General features: G+C 40.3%; 1 protein-coding gene across 1 annotated transcript in view; it reads right to left on the bottom strand.

The window, feature by feature from the left end:
* Positions 1 to 22,350, bottom strand: part of brinp1 (bone morphogenetic protein/retinoic acid inducible neural-specific 1) — a 103,813-nt gene that overhangs the window by 68,851 nt on the left and 12,612 nt on the right. The window contains exon 2 of the mRNA XM_085793308.1: positions 10,078 to 10,345. Coding sequence (XP_085649434.1) covers positions 10,078 to 10,295 — 218 coding nt within the window. The 5' untranslated portion in view covers positions 10,296 to 10,345. The remainder of the gene's footprint in view (positions 1 to 10,077; positions 10,346 to 22,350) is intronic.

The raw sequence follows: 22,350 nt of genomic DNA, 5'->3' as shown, positions 1-22,350 counted from the left end.
TTATCCACTACACAGAGAGTCAAAGAAAGACAGAGGGGACTTGAAGGCGTTTCTAATTCTCTGCCCTCCATGAATTATAAATGGGGACAGACATTAGAACATTACAAACACCTTTCAGTGTAACGGTGCGTTCACACCAAACGCGATGGACGCGATGAACGCCACAACTTTCCATTAAAAGTCAATGTAAATGGCGCAATGACACGCGATGGCGCGTCGGGCGGCGCGTTTCGGGCGATACGAGCGACGCGATGAAGCGATGACGCGTCCATCGCGGCCATCGCATCATCGCGTCCATCGCTTGAAGTTGAAAAATTTGAACTTTTCAAGCGACATCGCGTGACGCTGTGCCGCGACATCCAATCAGTGTTGATATTCAACCACGTCACCGACACAGCTGCAGACACACATTTCAAAACATGGTGGAGAAGAAGAAGATGACTGTGGCTGTCTCGCTCACCAGACCCTCCTACAGAGAACCTGTGGCTGTGTAAAAAAAAAAAAAAAAAACAACCCAGGGGCTGTGTGTGTTTTCCTCAGATCAATAATATACATCCATGGCCGTTTCCCGGAGCTTTATGACACGACGTCGTACTTTTACCGCGGTCGTAATAAAAAAAGATAATGCCTGCAGAGGGTCAGAGGACCTACAGCTTCCTCCTTGTGAATATTTCATATGTATTTATATTTATTATTATTTCTCAGCCATGGTTGAGGAGAGAAAGAAAATAGCGGGAGGTGGGTTGCATCATAGCGCGATGAAGCGATGAAGCGATGGTGAAAAATGTGACAAATATGTCAAGCGGCGCGATGCTCGCGTTACGGGCGATGGCATCGCTTCCATCGCGTTTGGTGTGAACGCACGGTAATGTTCCGATTACAGCCTCAAAAATTACCATAGAATTGAATCAACATTTGCCAGCACACTGTTCATTATAAGGTTGACAAAGATGGGATTTACAGAAGGGCTGCTGCTGCTGTATTGATTTAAGGCTCCACTGTAAACCCATAACAGTGTAAGCATGTTATTCAAGTTATTTTGGGTGGACAAGCTCCCAAATTCTACTTGTTGGTACCATGAGAGATGGGAGAACGTATTGAAAATGGTTACTTTATGTAGGTGTGATAGCCATTGTACAGTGTCAGCTTTTTTACTTTACTTAAGTCAGCTCATAAGGTTGAATACCAGCCACAATAAATTTACCTTCTAATGCCTGCTGACAAAAACATGAGGTCTTATCTTATCTAGTATCTCTATGTTTTCATGAGAATATAGAGAAATAGAAATAGAGGTCAATTGTCAAGGTGGGTTTCACCAAATATCAACCATGTGTTGATATGATATCGTTTGAAAATTAGATAAGGGAAGATCGCTCTATTATTAATCTATGGTTTTAAGTATGTACAAGCTACACCCGAGCATAAATGAATAAAAGTAAAACACTGAATTATTATTAAGTATTACGTACGGTAAAGTTTAACGTCATAAATATCAATGGGGAAATTAAGTTCTAAACAATGATTTCTAGCAAATAAATATGTACATCAAATCCTTGTGTGTTCACAGGATCACACACAAAACAAACAGGCAAAATATTGAGTGGGAGAGCACAAAAAAGCCTTGTTCAAATTAATTTTGGACACGTAACCTTTCTGAATTTCCACATCAGAGAACCTGTCTACACTACATTTTTAACACAGTTAAGACAACATGTCCAACAATTTCAGTGTTTTTGCTGGACGTGAACTGACTCAGATGTTCTACAGGAGGCCAGGGAAAACAAAAAACAAAAAAAAGTTATTTTTTTGTTTGTGTAGGTCACAGACAAAAAACACCAAAGGCTCGCATGGACTGCAGGACTGCAAGACAGAGGAGTGGGAGAGGGATGACGACACCTCCACTGAGGTGTTTAGAAGAGACGCTGTGCACCCAGTCTGGGGCTGGAACATATTCTCATCTTATGTATTTATAGAACTGTGAAGACCGCGCTGGGAATTGTTTGTGTCTTGTATTATTATGTGCCTAATCTGACCATTTAATTATTTGTGTTTGCGTGCGGTGTGTCTGACTGTCTGTGCATGTACTGTATGTCTACAGTATGCATGTGCCTTGAAAAATATAAACAAAAATATTCTAAATGACAAAAGTACGATGGTTTTGATAATGGTTTTGATGACAATAATAATTCTTATTACTTTGATTGGGTTTTTGTTGCCCACATGAACACATTTCTTAAAGAAACACATTTTTAAAGACTCAATGGAGCCATTGAAGTCCTTTCTGTTAGTTTGCCTGATTGGACCATTTCCCAGGACTTTTAAATGTAGCTTTGCTGACATCTCCCTGACCCCCTGGATGTTAGTTGTGTTGTAGCTGTTCTGGCAAACACAACTGACAGCTTTGATTCTGTTGAATAGATGGAGTTCGGGGACCTCAGACCTCAGCTGCGGTAAACCTTGACCTAAAACGTGGCCTAATCTGCTGAAATGAAAAGAACTGTGTGGGCTGACAACATCTTTAAGACATAAACTGTGAAATAAAAAGTAGTATAATTGGCAAAGACCATGGGATGAGTCCTTGAGCTTTGCTTTTGTGGATTAAAAGTCAACAGTGGTTCAGTGCAGTCACAATCATGTACCTTTCACAGTACACAATGATTCCCTTTAATGGAATATTTAGTAAATATTTTTGTAGTAATACAGGACATGGCTGCTTCAGCATCTTCTCTTCTTGTTGCTCTTGTGGTGACGTTGCACTGCCAGTCTCGAGGGAGAGTGGCACAGGCATCCCACGCAGTGAATTAGTCAGTACTTAACCCTGACAGTTTCTCCTAGCCTCCTGTTTCTCCTCTAATTATCATCCCTTTCTTGCCAGTAATTAAGTCATCCCACAGCGGGGGCTTTTTACCACTAGGTTTGAGAAGGGAAGTGGCATAGAGTCCCTCCCCAGATCAGCCCCCGTTGATTCTCCCAAACTTATACAGCTGAGAAATGCAGATCAACACCCAGAATCAACACTGCTCCAGTGATTGTAATTGCAGTGTAGCCCCAGGATAACATTGTGGTTATTGTGTGTGTCTGTGCCTGCCTCTGTATGTGTTAACCAAAAAAAATTAGAGTAAAGAGAGTAAATTGCATTTCAATGTGGAGTAATTTTCCCATCCTGCACAAAAGCTGTTGTGTCTACATTGGTGATGTCCATGATATTTTTTGTGTCACACAGCCAACACTATTTAACAAAACTACCATATTATCGAAGACTGAATAATTGTTTTGTTTTTTGTTTTTTTTTGCACAATAGTGATGATGTCAACTCAAGAGATTTAAGTCTGTGATGGAACTTCAGATTTCCTGATTGGCTAAAGCAACTGTACGAAATCCAAGTGTTGGAAGTGATTATTGCTTCAGTCAGCAAATGGGAATTCACATCTGCTGCCAGAAGGTGCGAACTACAGTAACAGCCAAGATCCTGTTTCAGTGACAGCATGTTTATGAGTTGCCTGATTTTCTCAATCACCTCATAACAACATTGCCGTGCTGCAAAGTAGAAAGACTCTGCATGGTCTAATCTGTGTTTAAATTATTTACACTCTTAATAACCTTAACCCTTTTGTTTTCAAGTCTGAACTTTGGTGTCATGTTGAGGAAAACAATGTCAATCTCATCACTCTAATCTTTTTCAATATTTCGGTGGACATTTTTGCTGACAGAAAATTAGATGCGATGACTTGCAACAAAGTTCCCCCAAGGTGAATTTAAATAAGAGATCTTGTCATTACATGGTCAGCATCTTGAACCCCTGAGCCATCAGGTTGCCCTTTTTATTGAGTTCTACTCAGTGACAGTATACAGTAATACCACCTGGTGCCATATCGCAGATTAAAGTTTGTGTGAGATCATGTCATTGTCAAAAGTTATAGCAACAAAGAGAGTTTATATTGTTGATTGGTGGAAGATGAAATCATACAGAGCCATTTTCTCCTCTCGTGAGTGGTTTTGTCATTAATCTCGCTGCAACTGCCCCTGTTGTTATTCCACATTTATCCTGGCTCCACTATGTACAATGTTCAACTTTAAGAGGAAGTCTCCGTTATCCTCACACATCTGAAAAAATATATAAAGGAATATGTAATAACTATACTTATGCTGTGTATCCAACACAGCTTTGCTATAGGAGGAATGAAATAAATGTTATATGGAGTTTTCTAGTTGTCTAAGTCCTGAATAAGCAGATATGAACACATGATTTTCTAAGTGCAGCTATGATTCAATGCAGTGAAGGCTTTAATAATAGATATGGTCTGTTGTTTTTTGTTTGTGAGAGAGAGGTGCATTTGAGTATGTGGTATTTGTGACTCATCCGAGCCACTCCAATGCCTCAGTGAAGCGTTTCCTTCTCACCTTGACTATGACCTCACTGCCAGTGTACCTGTCTGCTTCCCTATCCTTTGATTTGATGTTGAACTCCCTGCACCTCCCTTCTATGTCAATAGCACTTCTGTATGTTTTCTTCATCACACACTTTTAGCACCTTCCTGTCTCACCGCCTAATGGCATCTCAGACCCCCTCGTTGTCTCTGTCCTCTTTCTTCAGTCTGTTTCATCCCTCCTGACTTCCTGACTGCCGCTCTCCCTCTCTTCCTTTGGCTACAGCCTGCTGAATTAAACATTGCTGCAGCCTCTCTCAGCAAATCTGCCGACTACATCAAATCCGCCTCCCCTCGCTCTATCCAATTACAGATGGCTCATCCAAACTAATTCAAGACCTGAGTCGGACAAATGTTACACCTTGTTACTGTTTAAAACAAATGGGGCCTAGATCAGCACTGACAGACACGTCCACAATGAGCACATGAGGGAAGCCAATGTGTCTTTATCAAGTTGTATGTGGTGTTATGTATATGGCATTACTGCAATATATAATGCTATGCTCATGAGAAATTGAAATAAAGATGAGAATTTTTAAAAAAAAAGAAAGATTTGAAAGAAAAGCAGAAGTTAGCTGCATGCAGGACTATCTGATGAACGGTTTTAATTAGATTCTGAATAAAAAGAAGTTGTTTGCACATGTAAATTAGAGCTGCAGATTATTCATCCAAGGTTTAATGCTGATCAAGTGGTTGTCTGTGGACTGATTATAGTTATGAATAATTAACTCATGACGGAAACGTTCAGTTTGAGATGTGCATAATGTGCTTGTATAAAAAATAGGATTATTATGCCTGCCATCAAACACGTTGGCGGTAGGTATGGGCTATAGATGGACAATATCAATATTGGACTTCTGCAGTATAAAGAATTATAAAACTATGACATGTTAAAGCAGAAGTAAGTGATATATTTGTGTTAATATAAGTCTTAAATAGTTATATCTTCCAACAGCAATCACTTACATAGAGTGTTTGGTCTGAAACACGGGTCTGTCAGTCACTCTGCTCTGCTCTGAGCCGAAGAGAAAACATTTATCGTATCCTACAGTTTTTATCCAATGAGGAGAGAGAACGGCATGCAGGGCTGTGTGTGCAGCCAAGGGACGCCGTGAATGTGGCGACGTAGGGACAAGGACTGTTATGGTGCGTTCAAGGAAACTCGTGTTTTTCCGACCGTGAAGTCGTACCAGTTCGATCTGGTACGAGTTCACCGGTCGGAAGTTACGAGTGGCCGTTATAGTGACTTTCACCGGTAAAACAGGTCGGAAAAACACGAGTGGGTTGCCTGGAACGCTACAAAGTCGTAAGTTGTGACTTGAAGCTGTAATTTACGATTTCAAAAGCCTGCCTGGAACGCAGCATTAGCGAAAACGACCGGACCACTTACTTCTGCTTTAATAGATTAAATGGAAATACATTTTTTACGATATTGAAGTTTGTAAAAGATCTATCTTATAAGTCTTCACAGTGAAGGCCAACTTGAAGAAAATAAATTGGCTGCCTATGCTAGTTTTTCGCATCACAGCTTCAACTTCTTACTTAGCTAGCTATTAGCTTCAGAAACAATATTTATTTTGAGATGGGGAATTGGAGGATGTATCCGTAGTCATATCATAGTAAGTCATATAAGCCTTTTAAACTCATAGGTGAAGACTCAGAAGAAGCGTTAAAGCAGAAGTAAGCGGAATGTTTGTGTTAATAGTCGTAGTTATCTTCCGACAGCAATCACTTCTATAGAGTGTTTGGTCTGAAACACAGGTCTGTCAGTCACTCTGCTCTGCTGTAAGCCAGGGAGAAAACTTTCCTTGTATCCTACAACCTTTATCCAATGAGGAGAGAGAACGGCATAAAGGGGCTCTCTGTGTGTGCAGCCAAGGGATGCGCGTGAATGTGGTGACATAGGGACGAGGGAGGGGACCGCTAACTCCATCCGCTGACAGGAAGTTAGCCAAAACGACCGGATCGCTTACTTCTGCTTTAACTAATGTGATCTATTTGTCTTTAAGCAGAGATTTTTTAAACTTGTATGCGCAAGTAATCTCCAATGGTTTTAATGAGTCGGTAATTTAGTATAGCATACTGTTTAATTTGAGGATTCAGTACTCTGAAAGCATCAACCTAGTCCAAAAATGTGTCCCCTATTGTTACAAGAAATTGGTTTTTATATAATTTAGTGGTATTTCTCCACAGGTCATTACAGGCCTTTGTTCAGTACCTTGTACAGATTTTGAGGTTTTGATGAAGCCTGCTCCAAAGACAAGAGGAGCTCTAACCGTGGCCGCCCCCTCTATTCATTCACTTCAGCAAGGCTTTTCAAAGTGTGATCAATCAGAGCTATGCATTTTCATAAATATTTTTTATTCTAAATAACAACCCACCACATCTCACTTCTTTGATTACAGTGCAATTCTGATTTGAGGCCTTTAAAATGCATTAATGGCGACCAGATTTGCATTTATATTGGATTTTCACTCAGGCTCACAAGAACCTGAGATAGAGCTCTGCGAACAAAGGCCAAACAGAGAACACGCATCATCTGAAACACATTCAACCCCCATAATAGAGTACAAGCGACAGAACGAGAGATGCTAGTGTGACCAAAACAGGCCATCGAATTTCACCACTAACCGAAGCGCACATTGATACACATTATTGAGCTGTAGCTCTGATACAAGAGCAGTGCGCAGCCAGCAGTGAAAGCGGCTTTCTTGTGACTGATGAATACCATACAGGAAATGTACACTCATGCATACAATAACAGGAAAGAAAAGAAAAAGGAATTCAGTTTCAAGATTGCAATCAGCGGTGACATGGAAGTGAAGATTGCTTACTTCAATAGAAAATGCACTCCAATCATTTCTTTAAGAGACATGAGTCTAGAGGGAGAGGGTAATTGGTGCCTTGTGGTGTGTCTTTACCCTTCAAGCAATGCTGACCTTTTTCGGAGCACTAGACAAGAGGCTGGCACCTCCTAAGAATCTGTATTTATCCTTCAAATTAGGCGCAGTGCCCATGTTATTAAAGATGGGGCAGATTTGTTTGTTGCTGATCAGGTTGGCATTGTCCACCCAGTGTGCCTCCAGGGTAATCTCTCTTGATAAGAGAACCCGAATGGAATGGATGCTTTGTCTCTCTGCAAATCTGATTCAACCACTTTCCACCGCTAAATCGTCGAGGCAGAGAAAGTCCCCGGGGAAATTTACAAGGCGATTCAGTCCTCATTGCTGGTTAGAGTAGAGCACGAGCTGGGCAATCATGTGCCGAGGAGGACTGAGGGTATGTATGATTTCATTCCAACCGAACACTACACCAGCTGATGTCACTTATTTCCTCACCCTCTCTGGTTGAAGATGTACTAATCGTTGAAATTAACTGCTGGTCCATGTTGGGAGCAGAATCTTTGGAAAACACTAGGACCTGTGGGGGGAACGTTTCACACCCCCGCTTCAAATAATGTATATGATTACTTACTTGAATAGGTATTCCATGCTCAGAAGCATCTCTCATCCAGTCCACTATATTTACATATAGAGATGCATGTGTGCCACAGTGCTGGATATAGGATGTGCTCAAAGGCATATGAGTGAAATTACTTTATCTTCACTCTCTCTGACAGGTGTACAGATGTCTGACAGATGCGAATGTGGATTGTTGATTGTTGTCATTTATTTTTTAATGAGAAATGCATCCGATTTTTTTTCACACTCTCGATGCTAGATTTAATTGTCTTGTCATGAGGAAAAGGGGATATCTAGCGCTGATGGGTGAACTTGACGCCACTAATGGTTTGTTAAGAGGGAGAAACAACAGGAGCCACCTGGGCCCGGCGACGCTCCCAGCAGCACCCAACATCCAAACACACACACTCTATTTTAATAAATCTCCACAGCATCACAGACAGCACTCGACGGCTGTACAGTGTCTGTGGAAGGCGGCTTCAGAAGTTTTGCCTCTGAGATTCATGTCTCTGTGCAACAACCCGCTCTGTCAAGTTACGCATTATGCAAATGCATTGTTTACTGTTCATGTGACAATATCAAGGCATGAAAGCCAGTGGGGACCGGGGGCTGTGGCAAGTTACCAAGAGAGATGGAGGAGAGGGAGAGAACAAACTCTGTGAAAGAAGTGCCAAAAGGAATGTGGCAAATGACTCTCTTCCTTTTTCCCTGGCTTTCTATAGTTCTGACTTTGCAGGCTGCAGAGGGATGCAAGGGAAATCAAGGGAATCAAAAGCACCTCAATCTGAGAGGGGGGGGGGGGGATTCGAGCCATCTCATTTCTGTACCTGCCCCTCTATATGTGAACTATGAGGAGATGTGCGATGCTAAGATGTCTTATTTTATTTATTCATGCTTTATTTAGCCAGGAAGCTGCCATAGAGATACAGGAAAACTTCTTCCAGGAAGTCCTGATCAAGACTGCATCAAAAGTATGAGGTGGAAAATATAATCAATGTTGTAATTATTGAACGTCAGCCTGTATTATACGGTCCCAAGTGTAGAGGAAAAGATGGAAGTTAAGTAAATCAGTGATCAGTGTATTTGTAGTGGTGCTAATACAGTTTAAAGCTGGGGCTAGCGTGAAAAACTAAGAACTAATAGTATACGAAGTTTTGATTATGTATTTTTGATATGTGTGAAATTCAAAAGCAGGAGGCAAATGAATTAAATTACCTTTTAAATATATTTTATCCCTTGTAGCTTAATGCGACTTTATGTATCCGCCTGTTGGTGGTGAATCATTTACACACTTTTAATGTGGTTTATGATGGTGTCCATATTATTTAGCAATTCGACAAGGTTAAATATAACGGTAACCCTAACTAATACATTTCCATGTTAATGTGATTTACTGCTGCAAAATGTTTTAGCTTTTTTTGCCCTCCACTGTTTTAGAGGGGCACACAACACTAACATAATGCAACAGTTGCCTGTGAAAACAACTGTATAATGTATTAGGGTAAAAAAATATCCCTGGTGGTGTCACTGGGGTTATCTCATTTAGAGCTGAAAGTATGGGCGCGTATATTGTAGTTTGAAGGACATATGCATTCCAGATAGGGAGGATTTAATGAAAAACACAATAAAACTGCATTATGGGAGGTGCAAGATTGGGTATTTGGACACACACAAGTGAATAGAGGTGAGATGATCTCAGGCTGGGCTGCAGTGTTTGTCCTCTTTTAAAAAAAAAATCTATTTCTCTTATGTCTCCGTACTTTTTGGAAGTACCTCATTATCTGTGCAAATTTGTACAAATATTAATACTGAGATGTGAGGCAGCACTTGAGTACACTGCACCTACCAATGCTCTCTTTCTAACAAGCACAGGGTCTATTACTGACCAGTAGACTACAACAAGTGTTCACATGTTTAGGGAATTAGATCATTAAACACTATTGTTTGATTGCATGTCAGTTTCGGGGGAATCACATCCTTCCCGAAATAAGGGAAGGACTGCAGAAGGACACTTCATTAATATAACAAAAAGAGGGTTGCAGTGTTGAGAGTGTGTATAAAAAATGCACACTTAATAAGTAAAAATTGTACACAGTGCTGCTCTTTGCAACTCAAATCTGAAAATAGAAAAACCATTAAAACAGACAGTCGCTGTGTGGCATCAGTACACAGGCTGAAAGTGAACTCACCTATAAATTTTATATCTGGTCGTAAATCCTTGGCGGAATCTTTCCACAAAGGACAGATAACTCCGTGAGTGGTGGAAAGGTCCACGGTCTGAGATGAGCCAGTCATATTGCTTGGTGACATGTTGCTCAGTGGCCAATGGGTCCTGGCGGGAAGACTGAACTGTTATATGGTCCCATATAAACAGGAAGCAGATGACCTCAATAAACCTCCAGTTCATGCTTTTTTTTAAGCCGCTCTCTGTTCATTCTCGCTCCATTATGTGGAGACCTGGAAAAAAAAAAGAAGAGAAGGAGGGAGAGGGAGACAGAAAAAAGAGAGCTGTTACGTGACAAAGTCTATTTTAGTAGTACAAGAAAATGTCATAGAGTTAGGTTAATTGTGTTGTACTGAACAAATAAGATAGTGCCCTTGTCACTGTCACTTTACTTTGACATGTTGTGTATTTATTTTCTGCTCTTCCTCAGACTGTTCACCCTTCATGCCTCCCTGGAGTTTTTTTTTTTAAAGCCACACAGATTGTGCCTCTCCATACAAGACTCTTACCCTTTTGCAGATGAGCATGAAGTACATCCTGAGCTGCGTGGCTGTCTTTTTTTTTTTTTTTTATCTAATTGGTGTCATGATAAATTCTGACAAGGTTAGAAGGCTGCTTTATGATATGTTATGACATCTAGCCACTAATGTGGAAGAACACCATCTCCCTTTACCCAGTGGTGTCAATTACTGCTGGAGGAAACTTTCAACTATTGACTTGCAACTTCATGAATTGTTAAAAATAATGTGCTACAAAATGTTGCCTTTTCTTATCAAATACAAAACACTAAAGCTACTAAAGCTGCTATGGATGGTTAATAGCTGCAACATTGCCCTTAGTATTAGACACTGCACTGCAAACATAAGACAGATATAGTATGTCATATACAGATGGAGTGTTTTGCTTTGGTACCCAAAGGGTTACATGCAACTATTTGGCTACTGAAGCGCCTGAGTTTCAATTACATCTGGGATCTTTGTAGCATGTCTCACCCCTTTCCTCTTACCCATGCTTGTCTGCCTCTCTACTGTTCAGAATTTCAAATAATAGCAGAAAAAAATCAGGATAGAAACATATCAGAACAGGGACAGATTCATGTTTTTCATTTATAAAGAATATTATAGTAGCAGCAGATAATAAACACCTTACTCTACCTGCATTGGACAACTTAAATGTAACTCAATCTAAGAATACAATAGGATGACTATTATTCTTAGAGATTGAACAGCCTTATTTATTTCCAGTCACGATAACATTGCAGTGAAAATCCCCACAAAGTCACAATTACATTGTAGACAGTGAAATAAAAACACAATATTTAACATCAAATCTTGGTTAATGGGAAAAGAAATTACCATTTCAAACAAAACACTAAAATGACTGTGAACATTTATTATCAACTCAGCAGTGAAACTGTGTCTCTTAGTTACTGATAAGGAAAACGATTTTCATCAGTAATTGCGTTTAAGAACTTTGGCCTCTGGCCATGGAGGACCCAACAGTGCGCTATCAAGTGCTAGTGTGTGCAAAAAATTCTTCCCCCTTTTTCATGGTTTATTAGACAATAACACATCATCAAGGAGCAGAGCAAATTTAATGGCTCTAATCTTTTGCCGTTAAATAGATGATGAACTACTTGATTGTAAAAGTTAAAGTAATAATTGTGACATTGTTAAGCAGATTTCTCAGGGAGCTCTATTTTATTTTATTTGTTTATTTAATGTGTCAACATGGTTAAAAATCTGCATGTCATTCTCTTATGATGCCTTAAATTAATTCTATCATTGAAATCCCTTGTCACCTACTTGCCAAAGCACCAGTAAAATATCTGGGACAATTTGAAAATATCTCCTTTGTGTAACTAATTATAATTATGCTGCCAAATTTGAAGCATAGTCAGTTCTTAAGTTTGATTGTAATGGAACTTCAGCCATCAACCAAGAATACTGCATTTCAGCTTTAATTGCATTTTTGACAGGCAGAAAACAAGCCTTGTTTTCCACCCATCAACCAGACACTCAGTGGCAATGACAAAATATGACAGTGTACTTAACAGGCCTGTTTTAAGCTAATTACATTTAAGACTAATTTGAGTTTGGCTGTCAAAATACAACAATGCATAATCTGATAGAGAGGGCGGATGCAAGAGGGGGATTGATAATGATATGCCTTTGTGCATGATGTGAGTGTCTGTAAACATTTTTATATGAAAGCAAGACATGTATGTAAAAGAAAATGACAGTGAGAAAATGCATTTAAGAAATATAGGTAACAATGGTTACTATATTTGCTCAGTATTAACAGCAGGACATGTTTTCTTCTTTCAAAAGAGAAAATAAACGAAAAAGCAAATAGCCGCAAGCTGCAATTAGCAGGATTCATACACACTAATGCCAAGGGGTTTGGTCACACTCATTCTTTGCATTTAAAAACCTGACAACATGTTAACATGACACGATCACTTGATGTGTTCATGTATGCAAATGCTATTAATATTATCCTTATGAGCACTTCATGCTGGCCATTTTGAGAGTACAGTAGTGATACTGAGCTATACTTGAGTTAATTGGTGATTAATGAATGACTTAATTTCAGTGAGTTACTTCACTCTGATGATAGACTTCATTCCCTTATTGGGATTTTTGTTGGAAGGTTACAGTAGAAGGGTTTCTTGCTTACGAATACCAAAGTGCTATTTTGATTATTTATTCCCATCAGTCATGCTCGTATTTTGTGCTTTAAAATAAATTACATGTGGCCCTTGGGCAATTCATTGCTGTATTTAAAAATCCATTGCTGTATTTCGACTTCATTGTGGCCCTTAGGAGCAAACCACTGATCAAACTTTGCAGGACAGGAGCAGTCACACTTGGGGATTTCCTATTTTTGTCAAAATTAGTCACACTAGCACACCTGATTTAGCCTGTTTACTGTACAGTGGCCCCCACCAACATGCAGTGTAGTAGATTGATTAGGCTTTTTCTTCATTTCAAGGTTGCAACAAAACAACATGTCAAAACAAGGCTGGAAACATTTTCCAAATGCACTGTAAATCGAAAAGAAAATACTGAACACAGATAAAAACAGATGGATAATTGTTTCTTTAAAAGCAGGGTAAATATGGGTTGTATCAAAAGTGTTTTAAATGGATGTAAGGACAACATATTTTGACAAATGTTGAAATGGCAGGACAAAAATAGATGTGAAACTTTTGTTGTTGTTGATTTTGTTTCGGTTTTTTTTCGACCAGATGAATCTTATGACAAAAGATTGTTCTGATTTAGTTGCCAGGTGTTTGAAAAGACAACTGTTGCGCATGATCATAAAATTGTCTCCTGACAGACAGACATATTTTTTCTTTTTTTTTGTTTCAGTCGTTTTTATGACAAAAGCCTTTCACATACTGCTGTCGAATCAGTTCTGCCGTTGACCCAGAGGCTTAGTCATTTCCACCACCTGAGGCTTCACTGCTGCCTGAATCCCTGAAACCTCCTGCAGCGAGTACATTTACATTCATATGGCCACATGATGAGAGTAAATCCTCAGTGTCTATTCGCACATTAAGATCTCTCTGCTTTGTACTGCTTTGAAAAAATATTCATCTCATGCCAGCTTTTCTGCATGTCTGCTTTGTGAGTTTTGCATCTAAACAAAAAATCACACATAAAACAAAAAAGTCCATCTCTTGGTAGAAGAGACCCTGATTGAACACACGACTCTCCCTTTATTTATATAATGTGAGGATATTAATTATAAGGGAAATGTCTTTTTATTGATCAAATATAATGGCCTTTTGTTTTTATTAAACAGATCATTATAGAAGAAAGGTTGCAGATTATTATTCAAATGAATGTACTGCATGCCCCCATCACAGTTTGAGCGTCTCCTTTTACCAAATCAATGCACACTGGTGCAAAAACCTGTCCACATGGGGTGGGGTGAGGGACTTTTGGTATTTCGGGCACTGGAGTCATGTGGTGCCGTGCACCAGCTGCACAGCTGGGAATGGACTGTGATTTGGAATCAGATGCACTCCTATTCTTCCCTCTAAAAGATGCTGCTCTTTCAGTTTAAATATGGAAGCCTCAGAGAGCAGTCGGGAGTATTTACCACACACACACACACACACACACACAGGAACACACACACACAAGTGAAAAGTTCCTCACAAAAAAAAACAAAAAAAACTTATGTTCACGTGCAGGAAGTGCTGACTCACCAAAACCAAATTTCCAAACCCTGTAAATAAGCCACTGAGGGCAAATGATGCTAAATTAGCTTGGGAGGAGATAACACGTTTGGTTAATAATTGTTGCCTGTCCTATGAGAACTGTTGCCTGATGCAGGAAGCAGTTCAATGCCATCACAAGGACAGCCAAATAATTTGGCGGAGAACCACAGGGACAGTTTAACAACTGGATGGGGGCCATACACTATAGCCAGCCGTTCACTGGTACTCAGGATGTGACTGCATCTGCAAGCCTAGCCCAAAGTAGAAGAGGTTTAAGAGGGCTGGAGATTGGCATTTAAAGACACACTTACAGACACTTATGTTGACATTTCTCGAGACGTGATTCACAAAATTGACAATATCTTTAAGGTGAGACACTATAAACTCTATATTGTCACATTATAATGGTCCAGTTAAAGGGACTTTTTTTTCTTATGTTTGTTGTAATGCTATATGTTGAGTTCAAATACACCTGGTTAGCAATATCCTGTGTTTTAAAAACTCAAACTTTAAATAGAGCTCTATTTTGTGTGTGTTGAAGGATGCACTCAGTCCCTCCATTACACATGCAGAGCTACAATAGCCAGTGTCAAACCTGCATCAAGGTCAGGGTAGGTTGCAGACAGAGGAGCAGTGCACCATTGAAGTGATGCTAGGATGCTGCTCTTCGCCAATCTCCACTGAAGTGGATCTGATAGTTTCAGAAAGGAAAATGGCTTCCTTGAGAGGGACGCTTAAGGCCGACCCCACTGTGATGGAGAGAGTTATACTCACAGGACCTGCTTGCCATGAGGGGAAATGTAAAATGGCTGAGGCTACGGAGCAAACAACCCTCAGGGGAGCTACCAAAGCATCCCATGCCAAATTAATTTTATTTTCTCTTATAAAATTGCACCTTTCATCATAAAACACACTCACCCAAACCAAAACCTAAATGTATTGACAACCCCATCCTGATACCAACGGCTTGATTTTGCAGGGCTGGTTCAATTAAACCCTTTTAATGTGTTATAGTGCAAACCACATGACACATTTTTTTCACACATTTCAAGAGAGCTTGTTTGATTATTCTACAAAATAAAAAATAATGCTCTCCACTCCAGTGTACTCTCTCAGCCTCATGGTAACATTAAAAAAAAAGAAAAAAAGAAAAAAAAGAACTCACTTTCCAACCTGAGATATTTGTGCCCCGCTGTTGCATCAGTCCATTACATACACCAATTTGGAAATTTTACATGCATCTCACAAATGTGGCTGGTAGTATGACAGAAATATCATTCATTCTCTGCTATTTGCAGAGTGGATTAGTGAAACAGAGAGAGGAAGAGACAGAAAGTGGATCACGTTTACCCTTGAATAAGCAGGGTAAAAAGGGGAGGATGTCTGCTTCAGGAAATCACAAGACAGGACAAGGGAGGCTTGTTTTCTCCATCCTCTTTTTAAACAGCCTTATTCATGCTGCAACTCCTCCTCCATTCTGGTTCATTCAAGGGGATTCAATCTCCATTCTGGTCCTGTCACTAGCTTTGCCAATCAATTCCTCTCTCCCCTGTGTAGGGCCCTTAGTGTCCCTCTTTATTCTATAAAGTTCATAAGAATGGGGAGGCTTGTTCTCCTTATTTGTATTCTAAATCCCGGGGAGGCGAGAGATCAGGGAAGAATGAAGCCTTTTGCGAGGGGACAGGTAGACTTGAGGGAATGAGAGCAGATATACTGTATTCCTGAATTATCCATCCATCCATTGCTTGTGCGTGACACATGGTCACCAATATGTAATATTTATTTCCTGCATTATATGAGCTCTCTCCGAACCGTTATCAGCCCGATTCCCTCAGAGCAAACTCATTCCCAGTGATACAGGTACGTGGTGAAGGGAAACCTCTGACTTAAGGTTATGGATGGCTGGCAGCCTTAAAATGAAATTTATCCTCTTTTGGGTTATTTTAACTTAGTTCATATTAATATGACTTCATCAGGACCCACGGGTTACATGAGACTGATGCAAGGGAATGACAGAATGAGGAGAGAGGGAGAGAGGGAGAGCGCGGTTGCATCTAAATATGAGAAACTGGTGTCATCTGAGTTCTGAGAATCATTATTGCACAGCTCACAGCCATGTCTGAAAAGGCGTGGTAATGGTCTGCCACTTGCAATTGCTAGGAAGCAACAGAGGAATGAGGAGGCTTGCCGTGGCTAACTTCATTTGTACTGGATTCCCAACCCCCAACCCCCCACCACCACCACCACCACCCCAAGTCTCTCGCCTTGCTCCCGTTGTGTCTTTAAAAAAGGACTGCAGTGACACCCTGACCTTCAGAAAACATGGCTGAGCAAGCAACACTCTTGGTTGATAATTAAATTCTCTTGGTTGGTCAGCAACCAATCAGCTCGGCTCGGGGATCAATGGCTGATTTTAAAGAGCAAACTAATTCACTAATGGTCAGAGTTATTCCAATTTACCTGGCTGCTGAATTATTGTGTCCAAATCTATTCTGGGAGGGGGGAAGGATCAATGCAGGCCGAGGCAGAGGAGCGCCAGCGGGGGAGTTGGTTGCATCTGTCATGTGAAGCGGTGCGAGGATTTGCTGCGAGGTTTATTTGATAGCTGCCCGGTTGAGGAGCAAGAGCGCGGGGGCGGTTTATGAGATGGTTTCAAACAAGCACCGTCCCCGTCATAAAGTAAACTAATTAATAAGGTTTCAGGCTGAGCTGAAGCGCAAACACTGTGGGTGGTAAAGGTAGGAGATTTTCAGTCATTTGATTCACATAAATCAAGTACATTGGCTGACTGAAGTGGAATTGAATTGAGAAAGAAATTTAAAAGAAATTCATTTGCTTCATGGTGAATTGTGCAGCCAGAAAATCGTTGTGACACTTGAATCCTGGCAGATTTTTCCCTTCAGTCTCTTATTTGAATACAGAGAGCTCACCTTTTCATTAATGTTGTGAATGGGAGAGCTGAACTGATTATCAGTAACATATGTCTCTTAAAGACATTAAGTGAAAAAGAGCATGGCGGCACTGATTCACTCCAATGTTCATCTGGTTCCAGGAGAAGCTGTTTGGGGCTGATAGGGAAAACAGAGGCGCTCTCTCCCTCTTTAGCCGGCGACTGAGTCTTTCAACAAAGAGAATGAGATGCTAGCTAGAAAAGGCACGCCATTTGTCACCACATCCACCGCTGCTGCTTTATGCTACTGTGGCTGCGTTACAGATGAAGATTGATCATTTGTCAACTCGCAAATTGGCTTTCAAGTGCTTTCTCTAATTACTCTGTGGTTTTATTGATGAGAAACCACTGGCTGCTTTCCTTCGATTTACCTTGCTGGCTGCAGTCTTTGTTTTGAATATGTCTTCTCTCACCTTTCTTTCCAAAGGCAAAGGAGGGTCAAATAAAACGGAGGGGCTGAAATGCTCCAACCTTAACTTATTTTGCAAGGCGTATCTTGTTCTAACGTTCCACTGAAACAATGTAAGCTTAAAGGTAAAAATGGCAGAGCGAATTCCATTCCCTTAGCTGGTCACACTCAAAATGCACCCAGAGGAGCCCCCGACATGAATCAGAGGCTGAATAGGAGTCGCTGGGAGGATGTAAATGACACTGTTCGCACGGCAGTACCTCCTTGCTCATGCATGTAAATGTCAAGTGATGTTATCCACTGTATGGTTTCCACTGACTAAACTCAAAAGGTCTAGACCAAAGGAAGGGATGAACAGAGGGAAAAGAAGGAAAAGTCTCACAGGGAGTCTAAATGCATTTATCTAGTAGAGAGTGCATATAGTGCAAATGTCTGTAAGATAAGTAGAATATAAATACACGACAGGTGCTGTCCTGCTTTTCTGATGTGTCTGGATGTGTGTACACTTTCCCAACTATGCAATCTGTGCATTCAATAAAATATAGACCCACAACATGCTTTTAATGAGCCGGCAGTGAAGCTCACATCAAGGCCTGTTCATGTTTTTTCAGTCTTTTTTTTTTTTTTTTTTTTGACTGTAATTACCAGCAGAATTAAACAGCAGATCCTCCTTCCTCTTTTCTCCCTTCTGTGACTGATCTGTCATAATTGCTTGTGTCTGTAACATTTTATTCAAATCTCACTATCAGCGCTACAGTATGGGTTGGGGTGTGATGAAGTGTCGTTGCGAGGCAACAGTGAGACTGCGATTGGATTGCAGCGCAGCATTTTATTTTAGAGAGACATATGTGAGGAAAGTATCACCTTATCAGGGTGAGGACTTGATTTGCTCATCCCATTTCATTATCAGAGGTACAGGGACTGTGGTAGGGAAAAGAAATGTTGCTCCTATTCCCATTCTGGATTTTATCAGCTTGTGCACAAGATGAAGCTCGAGCAGAACAATGTGTTTCTCTCAGACTCATCCCTTCCCACTTGCACTCCTAACGACCATCAATTTCCACTGCCAGATGTTTATATATCACAGGGAAGAAAGTCTGTGGAGGAAAGAAAAAAGCGAAGGATAAAGGAAAATGTTTTTGCCAGCACATTTCTGAGGGTTAATGCTGCTTCGCCTAACCTTTTCATGACAACCTTACAGTTTTTCCCACTTTTAAAGAGCAGAGGGGGGGTAGGTTTCTCTGACAGAAATACATAACAGCTGCTGCCCTCTCAAGGGACTGGACCACTGGCATTAGGTTTTGTCCAGCTGCAGTGGGTTATTTTTGTTTGTCTTTGCTCCCTGCACTCTGATGCAATGCCATTCCTGAATTTACTGACCTCATTTTCTTCCCAATTTGATGTTTACTTCCCTATTCCCCCGTTGACGAATTGCTAATCACGAGACTTTGGCAAGAGTTCCCTATCTGACCAACCGCCTTGCTCTCCGGCAGCAGGAGGAATGAGGTGTTAAAGCAATGGTCACTGCTCCTATTGTTCCTAATTCAGGGCCATAAATTTGTGAAATAGAAGCAAAGCAGAGAAGCTCCGTGGGCTCCATAAATCAGCAAAATCTGCAGAGACGCAGAGCAGATGGTGAAAGGGAAAAAAAAGTGCTCCCATCTCAATTCCTTGCAGACCAAGCGTAGCAAAACTAAACTGCTGTGTGTGTGTGTGTGTGTGTGTGTGTGTGTGTGTGTGAGAGAGAGACGCATGCCTCATGTCAATACTGTGTATAGATATCAATATTCTATGGGTATTTAGTTGAGTGCCAGGCTCAATCTCTTTCTCAGTTAGAATGAACATACTCAACTTAATGTCATCTATTAATCTACAATATATCCTGACCGATGCAAAGTGCATTGCAGTCTTTGTCCCAACCAAGACTCATACACAAAACCTCTTTGTTATGCCGAAAACATCTCTAACTCTGCAATCTTATTCAAAGGATGGGGTGTTTATTCGCTATGGTCTCCATCTGTATTGAGTACATCTACCATTCAGCCCTGGAAGCATTTTTAGTGATTGCCCTGCAGTGCCAAGGACAATGACAATGAAGTCCCAAAAGGGATGGAAATAGTTCTTTTCGACATATTTAGAGAGTTTGTCACTGTCTAATTAAGATGCAAAAAGGATTAGCCAATAGATCTGGAAGATATATCTCTGTGCAATTCAATTATAGTAAAGAAAAAAAAACTAAAATAAAACAAATGGAGGTCACAGCTTTTTTCATTAGCTTTTTGTGGTAAATGTTGTCATGTCATGAGTTCGTCTGAGCGCTTCAAATAAGAATGGTGTGTTTGTATCACAGAAGAGAGATGAAAAGGTTACAGCTTGAGGGAGATGCTCTGTCGTATGGAATATACACAAGCATGCTCACATGGAGGGATACAGTCATTGACTACATAGATCCACATGCACAAAGGCATCCTGAGCAGGCATTTCCAGGCCTGATATGACTAAAGGGATTGTGAAGTTTTGCTGAGAAGAGCTTTTTTTCTTTTCTGCACCATATTCCGTCTCCTCTTCTTGGGAGGTTATCATTTGCAAAAAAAAAAGTGCCCTTGATATGGGTTATAGCAGCCAACTTGTACCCTTTCCCCATGTTAAGATTGAAAATAGAGTGCTCTTGACCTCAGTCCTTTAAATTTTTTCCAGTGTCACTGTATTCCTCCCCTAAGCTGTCCTCTTTTTATGCCATTGCTCAGAGGCTTTTGCCACAAGGCTTGCATTTTCACATGCCTCACAGTTTCTTTGGCCTCCTTCCTACACCAAGATGGATGCTAACTGAGTGCGAATCATCTGTGGGTTTAAGCACAGAGGAAAAACCCTCAACACATAATAGCCAATAACAACATGCCTTTAGCTGCTTAATAATTTACAGGCCAATTTTTCCAAACTTGCGCTAAGAGCCACAGAAGACCAGAGGTGATTTTCTAACGTCTTACTCAAATTTTTATGTTCTAATAAAGACAGTAAATGCCTCTTTACCATTTAAAGTTTAATGATGCAATTTTTATACTATAAGTGAGCCTCGCTTTCCCTTAGGTATGAAGCTCTTACTGTACTTCAAATGTTAACTAAATCTAAGTATCACAATGTGTCAGTTTTTTTTAGTTCAGTAGCCGCCAGGAGTACAGTAAAAAAAAAAAAAAAAGACACAATGAACAGAACAATGGTTTACTTTACTATTTCTAAACTTAATTGCTGTAAATGACGATAATATTTCTTCAAAAATATCACAAAATGAAAAAGAACACATGAAAGGAAAACAGATTGATGTGGCTGGTCGTGAGGGATGAGGGAAGGGAGGATTTGATGCAATGCTGTGAAATGCTGAGAACCCTTAATGAATGAAGCTGCTGTTTCAGAGCTACCTTTCAAGTCTACAGGGGGTGAGAGTCTGATGTTCAAGCAATACTTTTTTTGTTGTAGTTTTTCCCAGTGGAGTGTTCACGGAAGGTATGAGAACCGACAAGTGGACAACATCATAAATGATTGTAAGCAAAAAAAAAAAGTAGCATTTTGATGTTCCCATACTTTGTTTAAGCAACTTGATTGCTCTAATTTGACATTTACTTATATTTTATATATATTTTTTCAGTTGTTTTGTTTTGTTTTTAGCTTGTGTCACTGTTTTTTACAACATTTTCTATTTACATGGCTGGTTGCTAGCCTGCTCTAATTACTGAGTGTATTGAGATGTCAGTAAGCTTTTTAAGTTGGCAAGCTCATGTGAACTCTAGGGTGTATATCTGGAGTGTGGGCTAATTTTCATTTGGTATTAAGCCTTACTGTAGTTTGTGTGGGCCTGTGTTCTCCTTAGGAGGAGCATTATGTCCATACTACAGTATGTTCAACTTAGTTTGGTCTCTTTTGAAGGCTGTGGCTTCGTGGATGCATTGCTCCTACACTGTGGCTCATCTTTCGATAAAGGTGGCGAGATTGTTTTTTCTATTTGTTAATGTGGCAAAAAGCCAGTGCAGACTTTGAGGAGCAGTGAGCCTGTGAAGCAGTTCAACGGGTTAATAAAGAGTGTGCTGATTAGTGATTAGCTCCCATGTGGCCGAGAGAGAGGGAGCAAATTTTCGGCTTACTTGATTGGATGATGAACTAAGAGGAGGTTGCCTCTTGAATTTTAAACTGATAGGATAATGGAGGGAGGTGGGAATGAAAGGATGGCAGACAAGAGGCATGGCTCAGAAGATGTAATGAATGAAAGAGTAGCCTAGAGGTGAAAGAATTAAAAATGAAGTAGTCTTCCTTATTAAACTTTCGCTAAGCTCAATTACAGTGATAAATGACAAAGATGACAAAGACTTGTGTGATGAACCATTCACACAAAGGAACGCTGGAACAGAGCATCAAAGCACAAGCACATTTTGTGGAATCTCTCCTGAGTTCAATAATACATCGGCCGAATATAATCTGATGTCACTATCCCTTTCTCTTTTAAATGTGATCTGTTTTCAGAACCACCGTTCCTTGAATGTAGCCAGGCTGCTATTCAGCCAAAGGCTACTACCGTTGCACTTTTTTTTCTCTTTTTTTTCTGCTCACCGCTGCGACTTGAATGTGCCGCGTTTGCCTCTTCTCTGTCCTACATCGG

Source organism: Trachurus japonicus, chromosome 12, assembly GCF_045865225.1.
Source record: "Trachurus japonicus isolate A0001 chromosome 12, Traja_1.0".
NCBI classification, from domain to species: domain Eukaryota; kingdom Metazoa; phylum Chordata; class Actinopteri; order Carangiformes; family Carangidae; genus Trachurus; species Trachurus japonicus.
This window is presented reverse-complemented; position numbering and strand designations above follow the sequence as displayed.